This window comes from Euleptes europaea, chromosome 2, assembly GCF_029931775.1.
Source record: "Euleptes europaea isolate rEulEur1 chromosome 2, rEulEur1.hap1, whole genome shotgun sequence".
In the NCBI taxonomy this organism is placed as follows: Eukaryota; Metazoa; Chordata; class Lepidosauria; order Squamata; family Sphaerodactylidae; genus Euleptes; species Euleptes europaea.
The window spans coordinates 61,429,833-61,451,592 of NC_079313.1; the positions used below are offsets into that span (position 1 = coordinate 61,429,833).

Here is a 21,760-nt window from a genome sequence, read left to right on the forward strand (position 1 = left end):
TCTGAACATTTTTTTTAAATGCAGCATCCTGACAAGAAGCAGCAGAAGGAAGAGGAGGTACTGGTATAATGGCTATATTCTTTGAACATGGTCAAGTATGATGAACTAGTTTAAATATCTTTAGCTATTACTAGATGCCCTATTCCCAAGTGTAAGCCACAGTCACCTGGCGTCTACTCTTGAAGGAAAAGCAAGTTTTGAGTCTGGTAGAATCTTAGAGACCAATAAGAATTCCAGGATACAAGCTTTCGAGTCAAAGCTCCTTTCGTCAGATACCTTCATCTGACAAAGGGAACTTTGACTCTTGAAAGCTTACACTCTGGAAATCTCGTTGGTCTTTAAGGTGCTACTGGACTCGATTCTGCTCTTCTACTGCAGACCACAAAGCTGCCCACCTGAAACTATCCTGGAAAGAATGGTGACCTTTTTGTTTTAGAACACAATGTTGATAGAACACAAAGAACACAATGTTGACAGAAGGCACGGGTTTAGTCAAGTCAATGGGGACAGGTTCCCATTGTTGGCTTGCTTTCAAGTAGGCTTGCTTTCAAGATAAAAAGATAAATTTTCATTTCTAAGAAACTGAATCACGGAAAATTCATGAGCAGCGCAGCTTTTCGGTTCCTTTTCCTTATATTGCAGATGCAGAGAAATCAAGTCTCCTAGTTACGGACTTTATAATCAGGAAACTGTAATAAACGAAAACAAGTGGAATTGTATCAGTATTTTTCTTTCATGATTTTAATTATCACTTTAGTGACACATTCGGTAAACAAAGCACATTATACACCAGGTGAACCTTTTGAACTCCTACCTGCCTTCTTCAACTACATCACAAGAATAACAGTAATCAGGTAGAATACAGGAGACAGCAGCCAAATGCATGCTGTATTTTAAGGTAATTTTGGCTACTTTGCAAAGAAAAGGAATTATGAAAATTACACACATTTTTGGTAAGGTGCTTATTCTAAGTTATTGTTATTACTCACATCAGTTATTTAGGGAAGAACACGAAACTGCATGTATAATGCTTGAGGGGGGGTAAACCTCCCTCCCTTAGGTATAGGAAATGGTATAGGTGGAGGAAGAATACTCTGATCTGCACTGTGCCCCACCTAATGAAAGAGTTTTCAACATCAGGAGACAAAATCCATAAATAGTGAATGAGCCAAGAGAGCAGGCTAATGCCGGGAGAGCAGGGGTGATAATTTGGGCAGTGGAGTGGAAACTGGCAAGGCTTGAATAGACTTGGGCAGGGAGTACAGGGAACATTGGTTTACAGGAGGGAAAGTGAATCTGTATATGCATGAGTGCACAGGTCAGATGAGTGTGCTGTTGAACTAGTCTATGTGCATACTTAGCGGAGTACATGAACTGTGCATTAATGTACACTATGGGATGTGTGCACCCTGCAAAGTCTTGCGTGAGGCCTAGAGAAGTCTAAAGACAGGTTTCTTGTTCCTCATGAGAATATCAAATATATATTCTACAATATTAAAGAAACAGTTCATGATTAATTGCAAAAAATATTTTGGTTCTGCCTACCAGCTGCATGTAGCAGCAGGAAATTGTATACATGTGAAAAATTATAAACATGTCAGATGGGCCAAATCCATCTGACACAGGGGAGATTCTTCGATTCATTTTGGATCTAGGTTCCTGCACATAAATCAGATAGAATCAGAAGGATTTCACAGAGCTACTTTATTTTGTTAAGTTATCCTAAACTTCTCAGAGGTTTCAGGACTCATGGGGAAAAAATTGTAAAAAAATTATTTAAAACATTTATTAGCTACATTTCTCCCTTGTGGAATTCAAGGCACATTACAGTATAACTAAAACATATGCACAATAAAAGCAACAATTATAAAAGTCATTAAAGTCACAATTTAACAACTCCAATAGGAATACCAATAATAAAAGCTTAATCAAAATGCAGTCCTAAATAAAATAATCTTCAATGGCCTCCTGATGATCGCCAATGAGGGGGCCAGAAGCAGCTCCCTGGGGAGGTTGCTCCATAATCGTGTTGCTGCCCCAGAAAAGGCCCTCTCTCATGTATCCACCAAACAAGTGTCTTTAACTCATGGGACAGGAGGGCATCTCCATGTGATCTTAATTCCCAAGCAGGAACATACAGGGAGAAGATGATCCTTCAGATACCGTGGTCTCAAGTCATGTAGTGCTTTAAAGGACAAAATCAGCACCTTGAATTGGGCTCAGGAGCAGAAGAAGAGTTGGTTTTTACATGCCAACTTTCTCTACCACTTAAGGGAGACTCAAACCGGCTTACAATCACCTTTCTTCCCCTCCCCACAACAGACACCCTGTGAGGTAGGTGGGGCTGAGAGAGCTCTAAGAGCTGTAACTTGCCCAAGGTCAGCCAGCTGGCTTCATGTTTAGGAGTGGGGAAACAAATCCAGTTCACCAGATTAGCCTCTGCCGCTCATGTGGAGGAGTGGGGAATTAAACCTGGTTCTCCAGATCAGAGTCCACCGCTCCAAACCACCACTCTTAACCACTACACCACACAGAGCAGTAGCCAGTGTAATCGCTGTACTATTGGGGACATATGCTCTCCACAGCTGGCCCCAACCAACAGTCTAGCCACAGCATTCTGTACTACCGTGTTTCCCCGAAAATAAGACATACACATAAAATAAGCCGTAGCAGCATTTCTAAGCATTTGCTTAATATAAGCCATACCCCGAAAATAAGGCACCCCGGGGCTGGTGTGGAGAAGACCAGGAGGAGCCCAGCTGAGCAGATGCAGTCTCCCACGGCTGCTTCAAAGGCTCTGCAACCAGCGCGCCCGGGGCTGGGGTGGAAAAGACCAGGAGGAGCCCAGCTCAGCAGAGGCGGTCTCCTGCAGCCGCTTCAAAGGCCCGGCAACCAGCGCGCCTGGGCCTCTGGGGGCGGGACCGAAAGGGGGTGGTAAGGGGAGAACGGGAGCCGAGAGGGAGGACAGTTCTGATTCCCTCGGAATAAGACATACCCTGAAAATAAGCCATAGTGTGTCTTCTTGAGGAAAAATAAATATAAGACAGTGTCTTATTTTCGGGGAAACACGGTAGTTGCAGCTTTGAAACACTCTTCAAGGGTAGTCCCAAGTAGAGCACATTGAAACAGTTCAGTCTAGATGTAACTAAAGCATGGATCACTGTGGCTAGATCTGACTGACCCAGAATAGGATGCAGCTGAAGCACCAGCCAGAGCTGGGCAAAAGCACTCCGAGCCACAGCCTGGTTTTCTAAGGTGACCACTGTGTCAAGCAGACTCCCAAGCTGTGAATGAGGATTTTCAAGGGTGTTATATCCAAGAGAGGAGAGACCTAGCGTTCCTGGTCTGCCTTTCTACTAACCTAGAAATACAATTAATGCCCAAAGCAATAAGGAATCTTAAAAAAAAGGAAAGAAAAACAAAATGTCCATACTTGGAGCCTCTAAACTATTAAGTGACTTACTGCTGCTTTCAGTGCTTGGTCCAGATCTTCCAGTAAATCTTCACAGTCTTCTAAGCCGATAGACAAGCGAATTAATGTATCCGAGATTCCGATGGCTTCTCTTTCTTCCTTTGGAACGGAGGCATGAGTCATGATGGCGCTGAACAAGAACAGACCATGGTTCCAGATTAATAAATAAAAGACTAGATACAGACCAAGCCATTGTCAGTAATATAACAGTTTAGAAAGAACAACGTACTGCAAGAAGTGATATGCCCACATACACTACATTGTCAATTCATTGGCCTGGTCCTAGTCAAGAATGGGCTAGCATTTGGGGTCACATCAGGCTACTGCCTGACACCCACTGGTCACATACTCTGGGGGTTTGGGATTGCTATGTCAATATAAGCAGGCAAGCAGCTGACTCTCCAGACCTTGGCACTGGCACACTGTGTATAGACTCTGTCGGCGAAAAGCCACTGCAGAGGGTGAAGACAGGCATCATAAAAACAGATCTTCACAACCAAGGCCAGGTTTGCAACTCAAAGTATAGACAGGCATACCAGCAAAGCAAACACCGGCACAGCCATTAGTGCTTGCTTTAGGCAGGCTGTTTGCTTTCCAACAATTTTGATAAGTGAGACATTCATCTGTTAAACCATTTATTTGTCATTATTTTAGAACAGAATAGAATCATGAAGGAAAGGGCTATGCAGGCAATCTAGTCCAATCCCTTGCTGAATGCAGGATCAGCCTAGAGCATCCCTGACAATTTTTTTAAAACTCTTTTTTTTCAGTGCAAAGCTCCTCTAGGAATTTGTGTGGAAAGGCAGAAGAGCATTGCTTTAGCCACGGTGGCACAAGACACTATTTGTAGCAAACATATATTTAAAGCACTGGGTTATGATTAAAAAACTTTTAGATGTTACATTTGGGAGTATCCAACTGCGTGCGCTAAGAGCACACACTACCATGGTTGCCATTTCATCTGAATTTGGAACCACATGTTTTTTCTGCTTCAGTACACATGAACATGAACACGGCAAGGTAGGTCAGGGTTCAGTGCTACAATTGCTGATGGAGAAAATACTTGCAGTTCTCATTTCAGATATGGTGGTGACTCCATACATTGGGAGTGTCGAGGGAAGCACGTGCTCCCGGTATGTGAAAATATAAGGTCTGAATAGGTCTAATGAAGGCACTGAACTAATGTTAACACCATTATGAATAGATTAAATTCATCTTGAATACAATGACAATGAGACTGATTTGGGGTGTAGAATCCCTCTTTAAAAGAGAGCTATATTTACTTCAGCTTAATGGTTTACCATCTCATCAGATGACAGAATTTAATAACAATTTATAAGTATTCTCTTCAGTTTGACCCACAGAGGAGGCAGATGGGGTAAACAAGTGGGCACATTATGGCCACTAGCCAAAACATGCAGGGAAAACAAGACGATCCCTCACTGCCCCACATAAATTTCCTGCTGACAGCTCTTTCTGAGGCAGACCTGAGTTGCATGACTCACCCAGCCCTGGCTGTTTGCTATTGTTCAACAGTACCCCAAGAAAGCCAGTATGGTATAGCGACTACCGTTTTAGACTAGATTCTGGGAGACCCAGGTACGAATCACTACACTGCCGTGGAAGCTCATGGGGTGATGTTGGACCATGTACACATTCACAGCCTAAAACGGAAGACAGGGGAATGATGGAAGCTGCTTTGGGTCCCCACTGGGGAGACAGGTAAATAAATAATAATTATAGCTGAAAATGGGGGGGGGCAGGTAGGTTAGTAGGTGGGAAGGAGGGAAGAAAACAGGGAAATGTGAAGATATGAGACTTGCCAGGAGGAGGTAAAGGGGGGGGTCGTGTGGGGAGGGGGATACAGAAGAAAGTGAGTCTCCCCCCCAAAAAAAAGTTATTTTGGGTTCCCCACAATGCCACTGGGCCCGGTCTGATGGCAGGCACTGTGCAACTAGTCCATAGTTTTCCTGAGTAGAGGCTGCCTGGGGGAGAGAAGGAGGGAAAGCTGAAGACAGGGTGGCAGATAAAGGTAGGTTGCCTGAAGGGTGGGAAGAAGAGAAGGAAGCAGGAAAAGGGGAGAGGCTATGGGGGTTTTCAGGGAAAAGAAAGAGGAAATAGTTAGGAAAAAGAAAATGAGGTGTCCCTGCAAGTCTTTCCCTGCTTTTACTCTCTTAATCACTGTGGTTAATGGGTACTGCTGTGTTTGCTGTGCCAAGTATGCCCTCCTGTGTGCAGAGTTTAAACAGCAGACATTTTGTCTTCCTGTGGCTAGATTGAAATGAGTGTGCGGAAAATCTCACGCTTAATGGCCTTCCTTCACTTAGAAACAATGCAAAGACAGAGATGGCAAAACACAGTTTCTGGAATTCTTATGAAAAAGAATGGAAACCACATGTTGGTGGCTGAAGCATTGTAGATAAGAACTTTCTTTTGAATCTGCCTCTTGATTTTGTTTTACAAAATATATACCCTGCCTTGCTGCTCTCATAAGGGCCACCAGGGTGGCTCTACATGGTGCTGCTGAATTACAGCTATTCTCTATTATATGTTTTACCAGATCTTACAGCATAATCAGGACCATCTCTCTGTATGCATGCATGTGCTGTCAAGTCGCAACCAACTTATGGCAACCCCAGCAAGGGGTTTTCAAGGCAAGGGACAAACAGAGGTGGTTTGCCATTGCCTTTCTCTGCAGAGCCTTCCTTAGTGGTCTCCCATCCAAGCACTGGCCCTGCTTAGCTTCTGAGATCAGGCTATACCATACCATTCCACATCCCCATCTTTTTGTAGGACAATATAATTTTTGTATTTCACCACTGGGGTAGCAGAGGACACACTCATGTACAGTAATGGGCAGAACACAAATTAGACTGTAATCCACTAGGCAAACTGTCTTTTAAAGTTTTCTACAGTTTTTGGATACTTCACAAACACCATCCCCTGTAAGCAGTTACTGGTAAGGCTGGTATTAAGAATATCATGCTCTTTACTTGTAAGTTTCCTTGAAGACATGAATCTACAAGTTGCTGCCTGATACTGAACCAGACGTTTTTGTCCATCAAGGTCAGTCTCATCTACTCAGACTGGCAGCACTCTCCAGGGTCTTAGGCGGAGAACTTTTACTTGACCTCCTACCTGATCCTTTTAACTGAAGATGCCGGGGATTGAAAACTGGGACATTCTGCATGCAAAACAGAGGCTCTTCCACTGAGCTACCACTCCTCCCCTAACATAGTAAGAGGGATTCACAATGTTGTGATCAATGCACCGTATGTTCACTAGTCTACACTTGTTTGTATTAAAAAATGTTGGTTATGTTGTTTTTTTCAAATTAACCCCAACAGAGATTTCAGATGAAGCTTTACTCACGGATGCTCTGCCAGGCTTTCATATCCTCCCAGACTTTCAGCCAGTGCAAAAAGCTAGAGAGAGGGGAAAATACAAAGCATTGTGTTTGAATAAACATTCATCTTTTTATTTAAAAAAAACAGCTCAATGAAGAATAAGAACCTAGGAAGAATTAGGTGTACCTGAGAAGCACAGGAGTAACTATTTGGAGAGAATAAATAATAAGGATGCATCAAACACAACAAAGCTGCCACTTCAACAAAAATTGAAACAAAGCCTCCATTTGTCAGCAGTTTTAGAACACCTTTTGTATATCTTGTCTCACCGAATGAATTACCCAATATCTCCTTTTGGAGAATGGTAGAGTTATACTGCTGAAACAAGCAAGGCTTGGCATATAATTCTAAAGGAATAAATTGTTCAAATGTGAAACTAATTAGATAATAAAGGACGCAGCTTATCACACTGGTGATTGGATATACTTCTCGCTTGGCTATCAGAAAACTCAGTATTTTACATGGCAGGAAGATGCTGGACAAAACTCAGCTTCTCTCACAGAGTAGGACCATGAGAATTGCACTTACCAGGCCTGGACAGAGAGCCAAACAATACATTACCTTTTCTTCATGTATTTTCAAACATTCTTTGCAGCTACATAGCAGCTGCATGGAATTACCTCTACCCACCCACCCCCAAAAAAGAGAGCTTCTAAACAGGCTCGGAAAAACACCATGGGAGGAGGAAGAAGAGCTGGCTTTTGTACCCCACTTTTCTCTACCTTTAGGAGTCCCAAAGCAGTTTACAATTGCCTTCCCCTCCCCTACCCACAACAATCACCTTGTGAGATAGGAGGGGCTGAGACAGTTCTGAGAGAACTGTGATTAGCTGAAGGTCACCCAACAGGCTGTGGAGGAGTGGGGAATCAAACTGGGTTCTCCAGATTAGAGTCCACGACTGTTAACCACTACACCCAAGCAAAAACCACATTTGGGGGGGTGGGGGTGGAAGCTATTTCTCCATTTCTCCATTTTGCCACACTATGGGGCTAGTACCTGTGCATGTAAAGCAGTAAAATTGGCACAGTAACTCCCCTCAGCATGGTTTTAATGAAAGAAAACTGCTTGGGGGGGAGGCAGGAACCATTTCTCCCCCCTCCCCCTTTAAGAAGCAGTTACCCACAACATGTGAAAATACATGAAAAAAGGTAACGTAGTTTGGCTCAGAGATATCACACTGCGAGGTTAAGAGAGTGGGGCGGCAGAAGAGAAGTTCTTCTCAGCAGCCTTACTCTGTGAAACTGGAGGGACCGACACGCTCCAGCTGCACCAATCAGTTGCCTAACAGTAATCTGCAAACACAGAGCCAGTGGTTTGGCACCTTTTGATAGACAGGATGTTGCAACTTCTGAGACACACAAGCTATCCTCTCTTCTGTTTGTATCTGATGAAAGCAGCCTTGACTCTCGAAAGCTTATACCCCCCAAATCTTGTTGGTTTCTAAGGTGCTACTGGACTCAAATCTCTCTCTTCTGCTGTAACTTCACAGCCAAGAATTCCAGCATTTGTGAGTCAGAGTTCATTTTATCAGATGCATGAAGTGTTCAACCATTCGGCTGATGAATTTATACCCAGATCTGTAGACAACAGTAAACAGGGGGGAGGGGGATGTTGCAAAGACTGGCAGGCTTCTTCAAAGGAGAATTGATCCACTCACAGTAGGTAAGGACTGAATTGCCTTTTATTAGCCAGGAATAGAGAGAGTTGGGACAAGATTTGGATTTTATGATGAGCATATGGTTACCTGCCAGAAGCCCTTGGGATAGGATGGGCTATAAAGCAATGACTATCACTTCCCTCTTCCTCTTAGGTGTTTCTTGATGAGACAATTTTCTTTGCCATTAATCTTGGAGAAGAAGGGGAGCCCTTTGCTCAGTTGTTGTTAATTTGGTTGTAATGTTTAAAGTGTTTGCTGAAACAGGTGCCAATCTGTCCCAACGCCAGCGGGCACAAACCTAATAATACCTTGCTGACAGTTAAGAAAAAGGAAGCTCATACAAACTGTAAAACTGTATTTAAAGCAATGCCTTTCCAGTGATCCGTGAGGATGCAAACAGTGATTTGATGGGAGTCTTTTGAAGTGAAAACATTTATTTATGTTGTTTTAAAACACTTGAGCTGGTGTTACATCAGCTAAAGCTCCACGGCATTCACAATGCCATTTATAATTGCAGAGCAAAATTGGAGAGTAGTTAGCACCAGAAGGAATTGCCTAGCTCAAAGGGTATTAGGCAAGTTACCTGAATGAACACTTCCCATTAATTTGGAGTCACCCTTTTCCTCCCCTCTCATTAGTGCCACTTCCCATAATTATATCATTTACATGCTGATGCTAACCATTACTACATTAGTGCCATAATATATAGGCATCTCCTTCCCCAAAAGATTAGACTTTTCTTCCAAGTTTCCACACCCTAACCAGGCTGCCATTCAATGTTCGTCTTTCAAAGGCACTGAATATTTAGAAGTTTTACCTTTATGTTTTTGAGAAATGTAGTGGCACGTTCAAGGTTTCCTTTAATGTAGAAGGAAATCATTCCTGGGCAGCCTGTGGCCTGACGTTTCATCAGCTCAAATTGCGGGTGGGAGGCCAATCCTGAAATGAGTAATGTATTAAACAAATCACCTGATCTTTAACTCTATGGGGGATTTATTAAATATGGAGTAGGTGACCAGAGATATGAAGACGGAAGGTGGAACGGTATAGCCCAATCTCGCCAGATCTTGGAAACTAAGCAGGGTCAGTACTTGGATGGGGGACCACCAAGATAGACTGCAGAGGAAGGCAATGGCAAACCACCTCCGCTTCTCACTTGCCTTGAAAGCCCCTTGCTGGGGTCGCCATAAGTTGGCTGCGACTTGACAGCCCTTTAAACACATACAAAACCAAAGATAAAAATAAAGTGGATGTCCAACAGGCCTTAGGAATGCCTTAATAGTGTTGGGACCCAAACTGCACATGTTCCAAAATAGCATTTGCCAGAAATCAAAGAAAGGATCATTCTAACTGCAATTGTTATATTCTGTTATAATGAAATTTTGGCAGGCTCTCCCTGGAATGAGAGTGCACTCTGGAAAGGACGTAAAGCAAGGGAGCCATTTATTCCTTCCTTTTCCTTTATCCCTTAGAAGCTCCTTGATCCATTGACCTTGAGCAGCAATATTTTAAATCTAATTTTAAATCTAATGTTTGAGGGATACAAGGACTGAAATAAATCTTGCCACTGACAATGTAGCCTTGGGATCCCTGTCACTTAATAAAAAAGGCATTATATCGGACACAGAGGCATTAGATTTATATATTAAAAGGGGAGAGAAATAGCATGATCCAAGTTTCTCATAAAAGCGGCATTCTAAAAGGGCATGAGCTAGTGAATAAGCACAGCCAGAAGAGCAAGGACAGGTCCTTTCTGGATATGGTATATTCAAAATTCTGAAAAAACACAAAAAAGGGGGGGGGGAATCCTGATGGAACTCAACCAAAATGCTGATTACAAACCAAAGAGGTTGAGCTGAAAAATGCTAAAATTACAAATATAAATTTTAATAAGGTGCACATATAGATTAAAAGCATAAAACTCCTAGTAAAGACAAAAATTAACACATTCAATATATACAAACATGAACAACTGCGATGTACAATCTTTCATTGACCAATATGAGATCCAAAAAGGACCAGACGCGTTTCAGCCTGGAAAGGCCTTCCTCAGTGGTCAGTATAAAATTATAACTTATCACACATCCTAATAATACAATCTTATCATAACAGGCAGTAATAAATATCTAAAAGCCCTTGAAAAAGAGAAACAGGGAAGAGGAATCGTTAGTATACTCTCCATGTACATAAGGTCAAAAATTATTTTAAAACAGATACATTTATAAAACCCAAAAGTCAGATTAAAATATAGATGTTATAAAGTATTAGGCGAAACATCTTTATGGAAAGGATTTAATTAGGGATTACACAACTAAAGATGTTTCGCCTAATACTTTATAACATCTATATTTTAATACAGATGGGACAGTGAAGCCAGGTTTTAACATATAAGAAGTAAAGAAATTTACAGGGAGCTTCACTGTACTAGAAGGTAATCTGACTTTTGGGTTTTATTATGGGTTTATAACTTTGTTTCGCGGACCTTAATTTAGTTCTCGCGGACCCCTGGGGGTCCGTGGACCCCCGGTTGGGAACCAGTGCTCTAGAAAGACGAGGAGTTGTCAAATAATAAGTATAAGTGGGCAAACCGCATGGTGGCAGTATTCCAAAAAACTGAGATGAACAAACGCGGCGAGCATGAAAAGTAGTGCTGTTTTAATTTTGGCGAAAGCTTCAGTTTTCCCAAGATCTAATATCATATCCTGCGAGAAGCCCAACAGTGACAATTTCTCATCTAAGATTTTTTGCCATGAGGATTTAAGAGTCGTGCTTCAAAGAAGCTAGGAGTCCCTTGGTGTTAAAGCGCAGCTTAAGTTGTAACTTAAAGGCAGCCAACCATGCCCTAGCTTCGAGCGACATTTGGCCAAACTCAGAGTGAAGGGGGAATCATTTATGGGGAAAGACTGTGGTGGTAAAATGCTGAGAACCGCCTATAAGCTGGATGGATATGGCAGAAGCCAGTTTCCAGCAGCTGTTGCTGCCAGCCTAATTCGGTCATTTCAACCTCCAGAATGATTGACATATTTATTGACTCATTCGGCTCACCTGGATCTCTCCAGCTTGTGGTGGCCAAGAATTGCATAATTACAGCCAATGGCACTGTTTTCCCCAAGAAAACAACTGCCAAGTTCTGCAAAAGTCAACTTACCAGGAAACATGACCCTTTCCACTCTGGGATCAGACTCGAGGTATCGAGCAATCACCAGCGCATTGTGGAAATGTTGCTTCATGCGGATTGGCAGTGTCTTTAAGCCTCGATTGCAAAGGTAGGCATCAAAAGGAGATGGAACTGCTCCAAGGGCTGCAAAAGAAGCACGAGAAGTAACTCTCTACCTTATCACTTTTAAGCCTTATGGGTCTACTCTAAACAAGCAAGACTCAATGAGACAGTTCTAAATGCATGTCAAGTTTATATTCTCATGTCCAGAATAGCAAACCATAGCAGAGTTTTAATCCAAAAGATAAAACTATAAAGTCCTGAGGGCACTGCAACTGCTAGGGATTCCATAGTTTGAACCAAGTCTGGAAGACTGGACCAAAGATGGACTGTGTAAGTGTGGACCTCAGTGCCTTCTTTAGGGGGTATAAGGATGCCCAGCATGACCCCTCCAGTTCACAGGAAATATGATCCATCTAGATTAGCAAGGTTTGATACAAATTCAAAAAGCATGGCAGTTGTTGGCTTTGCCGAGAGAGTATTATCAGTGAATTTCTGCTTGTTGCATTTCAAGCATCAGCTTTTCCAGCTCACATCACCCAGGGAAACTGAGTTGTCCTCGGTTCAGGAGAGCCAGCGTGGTGTAGTGGTTAAGAGCAGTGGTTTGAAGCAGTGGACTGTGATCTGGAGAACCGGGTTTGATTCCCCACTCCTTCACATGAGCGACGGAGGCTAATCTGGTGAACCGGGTTGGTTTCCCTGCTCCTACTTATGAAGTCAGCTGGGTGACCTTGGGCTAGTCACACTCTCTCAGCCCCACCTACCTCGCAGGGTGTCTGTTGTGGGGAGGGGAAGGGAAGGTGATTGTAAGCCAGTTTGATTCTTCCTTACGTGGTAGAGAAAGTTGGCATACAAAAACCAACTCTCCTTCTTCAAGTCTGGGTGCCCAGGATGGGGCCTGCCCCTGGCTCCAAAGCATATATATTGTGTGCTGGACTACATCACTGTACTGCCCTCTTTGAACTTAGTACAGGTTTTAAATAATATATGCATGGCAGACGTGTGCCATACATGCTTGCAGCGATGTATACTGTCCTTAAAGTATACTTACACTGCAGTCTCATGCAGAGTTACACCCTTATAAGCCCATTAACTTTAATGGGCTCCAAAAAGTGTAACGCCGCTTAGGACAGCACTATTATATGGTCCACCACCAATATAGAGCAAGATAGGATTACAATTAATGTGTCTAGATTCTAGAATAAGAGAAGTTCACTGAATCTCAGAATTTTATAAGAAACAGCGTAGTCTTCTTTCTGTCCCTCGCATTCCCCTCCCCAAAGGCACAAAACCATCAAAAACCCAACAGGTTAACAGGTCTCATTTCCCACTGGAAGTGACTAGTTTATGATGAAACATTGATTCAGAATATTAATATACTTAAATACAAGAAAAGAAGAAGCTGCCTTATAGTAGTAGTGAAACTTTTTCACTGGAGGTTTTTGAAAAGCAAGATAAACTTCTGGAATAAACTCGGCACAAAAATGCAAACATGTATTTCTGAGACTGGCGGAGCAGATTTAAGAAATCTGCACACATCACACACTTTTCAGCATACTTCTGCCCATTTGCTGCTTTCCATGTTTGATTTCTACTCACCATACTGTAAGAGTTTGAGTCTTTCGTAGAGATCACTGTCGTTTACTGACACTAGTCCCATTACAACATCGCTGTGCCCTGAAGGAACAAGAAGGGAAAGGAAACAATAACAATTTGCTTTTTACTTAAAGAGAACACACAGTTGCATTTTGTTATAGCTGCCCCCCACAACTGCTCTACCCAAGTGTGATTTTAACCCAAGACAAAGATTTCTTCTGAGCATTGCCAGTTTGCTCAAACTGCTTGCACTGAAGTCAGGGTCACGTAGGTGTGCTAAGTCTTGGAGAAAAATGCCCTGTCCCTTTAATAGAGACTTACCCCCCACAAACACACACACATACACTTTCACACATGCTGAATAATGCACTTTCAATCCGCTTGCCCTTTACCGATAGTTTGCAAGTGGACTTTGCCGTTTCACACAGTAAAATCCAGCTACAAAGTGCATTGGAAGTGGATTGAAAGTGCATTATTTGGCACGTGTGAAAGCACCCTTAATATGTGGAAATGGGCAGCTGAAGCATGACAGAGCATTTTTCTCCAGGCCTGTTGGCTATTTTAGATCCAGGCTGGTGGTATAGGCAGCTATACTCCTGATTCTGAAACAGCAGATCTACTCAGAATCCTACTCAGGTCTATTGAATGGGGCTTAGTCCTGGGAAAGTATTCTTAGGACTGCACCGCAAGTGTGGGGCAGACTGGTAGGATCCAGCTGATTTTGTTTAATGGCAGCAAAATGCTCCTTTGATGTAAAATGCTGTTTGCAAATACGATATATCACATACATTTGATTTTACATTGTTTAATTTATTTATTGCCCTGACCTGGATGGCCCAGGCTACCCTGATCTCGTCAGATCTCAGAAGCTAAGCAGGGTCAGCCCTGGTTGGTATTTGGATGGGAGACCACCAAGGAATACCAGGGCTACTGTGCAGAGGAAGGCACTGGCAAACCACCTCTGTTATTGCCATGAAAACCCCAAAAGGGGTCACCATAAGTCGGCTGCGACTTGAAGGCACGTCACACACACACAATGTATTTATTTAAATTGTGTTTTACTGGTTGTTAGCCGCCTTGGGCCCAACCTTGGTTGGGAAAGGCAAGGTACAAGTCTAATGAATCGACAGATTGATAACCTTGTGGAAGAGAAAAAAATTACTAGGAAATTAAGAACAACCACAACCCTTTGGTTGAATTCCTGTACAAGACAATGCAGAATGAAGCAGTGATGGAGAAGTTACAACGCGTGAAAGGTTACTCACATTTGGTTAAATTCACTGAAAAATGGTCAAGTACTTTGAAGGGTTTTTTTCCTTTTAATTTTAGAATATGCTTAGTGTTGAAATTTGTATGATTTGCTTAACTGGTGACACACGGTCTTAATGATTCATTTTTTGTTTTGTGCTTGTCTAATTTTCTTAGCCAGAAATAGATGTTTAAAAGAGCAGTACCAAAACCCGGCAAGCTGTAACCTATGAGACCAGCTCTAATGAGCACAGTGACCCAACAGCAAGTTCTGAACATTCAGGGGGCTCTGCACTTCTGCTTCTTGTAGAGTAACCAATTGCGTAACATGGCAAAACCACACTTGAAACTGACAGGAAGACCAAGAATAGCTTGCAGTGTACCAGGGAGCATGTTGTCCAATAGAAAACAGTCCAGATGACCCCTAGACACAAACAATGTCCAGAGTGAGTCTTTAAATATTTATTGCTGTCCTAGATGATAGGTTTGTGAAGAACATAAGAAAGGCCATGCTGGATCAGACCAAGGCCCATCAATCCAGCAGTCTGTTCATGCAGTAGCCAACCAGGTGCCTCCAGGAAGCCCACAAACAAGACAACTGCAGCTGCATTCTCCTGCCTGTGTTCCAAAGCACATAATATAATAGGCATGCCCCTCTGTCCCTGGAGAGAATAGGTATGCATCATGACTAGTATCCATTTTTACTACTAGCCATGAATACCCTTCTCCTCCATGAACATGTCCATTCCCTTCTTCAGGCCTTCTAAGATGGCAGCCATCACCACATCCTGGGGCAGGGAGTTCCACAATTTAACTACATGTTGTGTGAAGAAATACCTCCTTTTATCTGTTTTGAATCTCTCACCCTCCAGCTTCAGCAGATGACCCTGCATTCTAGTATTATGAGAGGAAAAACCCTTCTCCCTGTCCACTCTCTCCATACCATGCATAATTTTATAGACCTCTATCATGTCTCCCCTTAACTGCCTTCTTTCCAAGCTAAACAGCCCTAAGCATTTTAACCAGTCCTCATAGGGCAGTTGCTCTAGTCCCCTGATCATTTTGGTTGCTCTTTTCTGTGCCTTCTCAAGCTCTGCAATGTCCTTTTTAAGGTGTGGTGACCAGAACTGTACACAGTATTCCAAGTGTGGTCTCAACACAGATTTTTACAAGGGCAGTATGATAGCAGCAGTTTTATTCTCTATTCCTTGTCTAATTATGGCCAGCATGGAATTTGCCTTTTTCACAGCAGCCGCACAGTGGGTTGACATCTTCAACGAACTATCCACTACCACCTCAAGATCTTTCTCTAGTAGGGTTGCCAACTGCCAGGTAGTGCAGGAATCTTAGGCTATAGTTACTAAAACACAAATGAGTGAGACATCAAAGTGTAATCAATGCATACAATAGTGGAAAGGGACAAACATACAACTATATACAATGGTATTTCAATAATCCACAAAGGTATGTATAAATGTGTTTTTTTCAATAGTCCATAAGGGTACATAGATCCAAGAAGATTCCAATAGTTGGTCACAAGACCTCAGCAGATGTGTAAAAGACTATTATGAAAGGAAGACGATCGTTTCATTCTTCATCAGTTCCATTCAATTCATGCAATTCAAAAGGTATACAAGGTTCAAAAATTCATTTCTTCCCCTTAGGGATAAATCTTATAACTATATCCATTGGCAAATGTAATAGTCCATATGGCTTAAAAATACACATTTTACCTTGTGTATCCCTTGTGGAACTGTTACATTTGCAATGACTTCTGTTTATTCCAACTATATCCTCTATAGTTTTTAAGCCATATGGACTATTACATTTGCCAATGGATATAGTTATAAGATTGTATATAGTTGTATGTTTGTCCCTTTCCACTATTGTATGCATTGATTACACTTTGATGTCTCACTCATTTGTGTTTTAGTAACTATAGCCTAAGATTCCTGCACTACTTTCCTTATCCTTGATATTAGTGCAGAGGTGTTGATTTTGGTTTGCTCAACTGCCAGGTAGTAGCAGGAGATCTCCTGCTAGTTCAACTGATCTCCAGCTGATAGAGATCAGATCACCTGGAGAAAAGTGGCCGCTTTTGCAATTGAACTCTATGGCATTGAAGCCCCTCCCCTCCCCAAACCCGCCCTCTTCAGGCTCCGCCCCGGTTGCAAAGAGGGACCTGGCAACCCTATTCTCTAGGTCTGTCGCTGCCAGCACAAAATGCTTTTTAAAACCATTTGGAGAAGACTTTTTATCCTGGACTAAGAATGAAAAAAACTAATAGTTCAACAAGAGGAAGTGCAAATACAATACTCCCTTGTGGCTTTGTTGTTTATTAAAGATGCTTCAAAGGGAAACCAGTCTGGACTATAAACCATTGCATACATATAGTATATTGGGAGAAAGGCAGCTGTGTTGTTTTTATGAACATTACTATAAAAATAGGAATAAGTGGCTTGTAAGAGGCAAGAAGAAAGTAACAGTTAATACACACAATTTATAATGCTTTTAAAGAAAATTAAGATAATGTGAACGCTTTGCATATGCAGACACTTACCATTCATGTACTTAGTCGCTGAGTACATACAAATGTCTGCCCCCAAAGACAAGGGACGCTGAAACAGAAAGACAGCAAATGGATGAAGGCTCTGTTCCTTTTCTGTTGAAAGCATCAGTAGGAACTTGAGCACAATTAAGGGCAGAGGGTGGTATTCAGAAATGCTGAATTGGACCATGGAGACCTGGGTTCAAGTCTCTGCTTAGCCATGACATTCCCTGGGTGACCTTAAGACAGTCAGTCGCTCAGTCTGACCTACCTCCCTGGGTTGTTGTAAAGATAAGGGGGAGAAACAACCTCCAGACCCACCGAGGCAAGTTCCCTGAGGAGGAAGCTTAAAATTTGCTAAATACATAAAATAATCTGTCAAACGATTGTTGAAAGTAGAGTGCCATTAAAATTCTTGTTCGAAAGAAACGGAAAGCGTCAGTGAGCCTCACTTCTACTTTCTCAACACTGCTCTCTTGTGAGAATGAGCAGCAAGAGCTCTTGCTTGAAAGCTTTAAGGGGGATAAGAACAGCCATAGAAAAAGGAAAAGAGACAAAGTGGGAAAGGGAAGTGAATTATAATCCTACTAGGAAGCATGCAAGATTGAAGTTTAGCCCTACAACTGTTCACATCTGGGTTCAGCCCACGGTTGTTCTTTCAAGAATAAGCCGGTTTCAACCGTGCACTGTAACTCTGATCTTCCCAGTCCACGTCTAAATACTCACTCAACAGTAAAACTTGCTAGATGGCTTTAGGCAAGCCATTACCTGTGCCTTTGCTTCCTCACCTGCTTGCAATGTGGATAAAATGGTACATCTCTGATTATGCTGCCAAGAGCTCTTTAAGTGAAGGGTGGAAGATAATCAAGAAAGAAAGCTGATGTCACGTTTGTGTGACCATAATTTTGCTGGAGAAAGAGCCTGTAAGGAAGTCAGGGAAATGCTCTTCACAGCCCTAATCTAGAAAAGGACTGTTCTTGGACCTACAGACCAGGCAAATCATGCAGTCCTGTTTGCTCAGCATTATCTAGTTTCGTAGAAAAGGAGCAAATGTAGAGAACTGCTGCCTCTCCACCTTTTCTTCTCCTTCTTGGTAACATGCAAGATGTGGCATGACATCACTGGCATTCCTCCAGTCCACCAGCAACAACTTACGTGAGGCAGGGACAGAGAAACTTACAATTCAGTTTTATCGCCTATATTCCATGTTACAGTAAAGAGGAAGAAACAAATAAGGTCATTGACATTGTGTTTTTCTTAACATCCAATTCCAGTCTTCCATGGATGCTTAAAGCCCATCTGTTATATATGGGATAAGGAAAAAAGTTTTCTTCAGGAGAAACTGCAACTTAAATCTTGGGGTTTCCTTATATTTTCATTGGGAAATGAAATCTGGCATAATCTACTTAATTCAACATCCGTTTTTGTCTTCTTCTTTTTAAAGTATATTTGCCTAGAAATAGGGAAATTATGTCATGGTAAATATTCTCTTCTGCTCTCTGCTTGTAGTGCATGGCACTTTGAATCATCAGATGCTATTATATTGGCTAATCTACTAGGAATGTTTGGTCGTAGAGGATTAGGGTAGGTGAATGGACGGGACTATAGGCCCACGTCATCTTCAGGCTTCTAATTCTATGAAACAAAGTCCTTCCATTTTACCATCCTCCTCTTTTCCAAGGGCTGTTTTAGTGCAGCAGTATTATTAACTATGACAACTCTTCCTGTTTGCAGATCAGTTACTAAGTTACTGATTATGCACCCTTAAACCCTGTATTTTACTTGTTCCATGTGCTAGAAAGAATGAATGGAATTTTGGTTGCCCTTTAAATTAGTAAAATGGTTTTTTTTTAACTCTCTCAGGTTTCATTTTTAACAAGTCAAGCCATATGAACACCTCCGTTTCTCACAATGGAGCCAGAAGGGCCCAATACAGTGGAGGCTCGACAAGGGGTGCTGCCGGAGGCTGCCCCCAACCAACCACCTCTCTGGCTCTTTCCCAGGAAGCGCTTGCAATCCTATTGTCCTTGTTCCCCAGCAACTTAGAGCTGGGGAACAAGGACAATACACAATACAATACACAAACCACACATGCCTAATAGAGCAAGTACAATCCGTTTCTACACACACACAGTACCACTGGATTCCTCCACACTTTCAGCGCAGAAAGATGCTGACAGTGAATAATGATGCATAAATACTTTGTACTACTTAAGTAAAGTATCCAAAACATCTCTCGTACACAAACCCAGAAATCTGTATAACAAACCTGTAATGATAAATTTTTTAAGGCTGCACAGTGAATTCATGCCCTTGATGACTGTACTACATCAGAAAAAAACCTCTGCATCCAAATATGCAAGGCATACATTGCAGAAGAGATGATCAGGGCTATCAATCCTGTTGTGGACCATCTGTGTTTGGGAGTGCAATGAATTGATGTTGGGAGCAGGGGAAAGGATGACCTCAGTTAGAGAGGGCAGCACTGATCATCTGCTCAGCAAGAGGAGAGGAGAGTTCCTCGTGAGCACCAGCCTTCTTGTTATTCCCTCTCTGGCAGTTCAAAAGTTTAGGAACACGATGCTAGATCTCTGCAGGAAGGATGAAACAGGATCTCCAATCGACCTGCTCTAGGAAAAGTGAAACTTAATACCCACCATAATATGATTTCTTGTCTTATGTTTAACGGCTTTCCATGCCAGAAACCTCTGTGTACCAAGAAGGTCAAACTGGCTCGATTTCACAACGTATGAAAATGAAAATTTAGGATCGTGTCTGTACTGATAAAATCCCAACCACCCATCCAGCATTTAGCACCAGAGCCAGTGGATTTAAACAAAACAAGAGATTAAACCCAGAGTTTTTCCTTGCTGATTTCTTCCTGCAATGAACTTTTTGAAAACAAAACAAGTGGTGCCTGGGGCATTTCTAGTGCAGCCCTGGGCAATCAGCTTACCTGGAAATATGCAGACATAAAAGTATTGTCGATTGCTAAGAGAACGCCTTTATGCTTATGGACAATATCTGCACATCCTTGAATATCAATCACTTTCATCAATGGATTTGTGGGTGTCTCAATCCAAACAAGCTGTTATTTCGAGAGGATAAGTTGTTAGTAAAAGGTAATAAAAACTGATCAGTTATATCATCTGTATATCCTAGATCTCTTCCTCTCCTTCACTCTTGCATATAAACACACATGCATACTTCATTGCTATATCCCTGAACAGATGATGAAAAATACGAGGGAGAGAACAGGCTACAGCCTACTCCATTAACATCGCCTCCTAGTGAGTTCACTAGCATCAAGCTTCCTAGACTGTCCTAGCAAACACTTCTGCACAATCAGAACTGCCAAACTGGCAAATGCTGCCCCAAACACTGCATAAAGATTGGAAGACACCACACACACTCACATATATTTTAGCAAACAACAGACATCACTCTGGTATCATTTGGCAGTGAGTTTGTAATTGGTGCCCATCAGGGACAAGAAAAGCCCCTAAGGAAAGCCCCTTTGGGGAAGAAGGACCCCCCCCCCAAAGCACCTCTCAGAAGAACAGGCACTGCAACACAGACCCTTAGTGAGCTTGCAGCCCCACAGCTCAGCAGGCTGGGGGGGAAAAGGAGATGGAGTCCCAGGCAGGATGCAATCTGCACGATAAGCAGAAGTGGGCCTGGCTGATGGGAAGGTGCATGGAGGCCTGAAGAACAAGTGACATGGCACGCTCCAGCAAAATGGTGACAAGTTCCATCCACTAAAGCCTTTACATCACAGCAAGTTCTTCCTTCTTTCAGAAAATCTTGCAGGTACATTAAGAAAAGCAGCCCTCTAGAATCTAAAAAGCTCTCATGCATTGTTTTATTGGAGATTTTTATGGGTTTATATAAGAATCTCATGCACCCATGTATGCTACCATAAGGGACTGGGTTGGTACTGAACAGGATTCAAAGCAGCCTGCTCCAACTTTCCATCTTCCTTAAAACTTCTGAACTCCCCCCACAGGTTTCAATTCTGATGCATCCGTACATTCCATTTATACCATATATGCTCACATTGACATAAATCTGGTATATGATGTATATAATACAGCTGTAGTCACGGCCTTATTTCTTATGCCAACTCCAACACAGCCAGTAAAACATATGTGCCCTATATCACTTTAGTCTCTTCCTTTGAGCAGTCATGGTCAAAGTGAGAAACTCCCAGACTCTTGCACATTGAACAGGGTTTACAAAAGGAATGAAATAAAGTCATTCCTAGCATGTGGCAAACATTGATTTACAAGCATTTCTTTGTCACCTTAGTTTCTGGAGTGATTGCAGCTTTAAGGCATTCCAGTTTGGTACAATCAACAAAAACCGCCTTCAGACCCAACTCTGATGCTATCGTCCGGAAATACCTTTTTGTTCCTAAGGGTAGGAAGAGACACATGTATAGTCTGCTACTAATTTCATTATGGGAAGGACTGAGAGCATACCATTATGGATACGGTTTCACCTTTTGGGAGATAAAAATGATTTGGGATGTAGAAGGCATGCAGCTTAACATTTGCATCCTAAATACTACAGACAGAAATCCATGCTAGTCTCCCTGTATCTTACTTCCATGTAA

General features: G+C 42.3%; 2 protein-coding genes across 2 annotated transcripts in view; one reads left to right on the forward strand and one right to left on the reverse strand.

Annotated features, from left to right (window-relative positions):
* Nucleotides 1–558: 558 nt before the first annotated feature.
* The window catches only part of CTH (cystathionine gamma-lyase), a 30,684-nt gene continuing 9,482 nt past the window's right edge, over nt 559–21,760 (reverse strand). The window contains exons 4-12 of the mRNA XM_056844296.1: nt 21,449–21,558; nt 20,102–20,233; nt 17,158–17,215; nt 13,353–13,430; nt 11,685–11,837; nt 9,354–9,475; nt 6,845–6,897; nt 3,464–3,602; nt 559–689 (exon numbers count right to left, since the gene is read on the reverse strand). Of these exons, the coding sequence (XP_056700274.1) occupies nt 663–689; nt 3,464–3,602; nt 6,845–6,897; nt 9,354–9,475; nt 11,685–11,837; nt 13,353–13,430; nt 17,158–17,215; nt 20,102–20,233; nt 21,449–21,558 (872 nt within the window). The 3' untranslated portion in view covers nt 559–662. The remainder of the gene's footprint in view (nt 690–3,463; nt 3,603–6,844; nt 6,898–9,353; nt 9,476–11,684; nt 11,838–13,352; nt 13,431–17,157; nt 17,216–20,101; nt 20,234–21,448; nt 21,559–21,760) is intronic.
* LRRC40 (leucine rich repeat containing 40) overlaps nt 5,737–21,760 on the forward strand; it is a 130,462-nt gene continuing 114,438 nt past the window's right edge. Inside the window, exon 1 of the mRNA XM_056844287.1 lies at nt 5,737–5,740. The gene's annotated coding sequence lies outside the window, so the exon portion shown is untranslated. The remainder of the gene's footprint in view (nt 5,741–21,760) is intronic.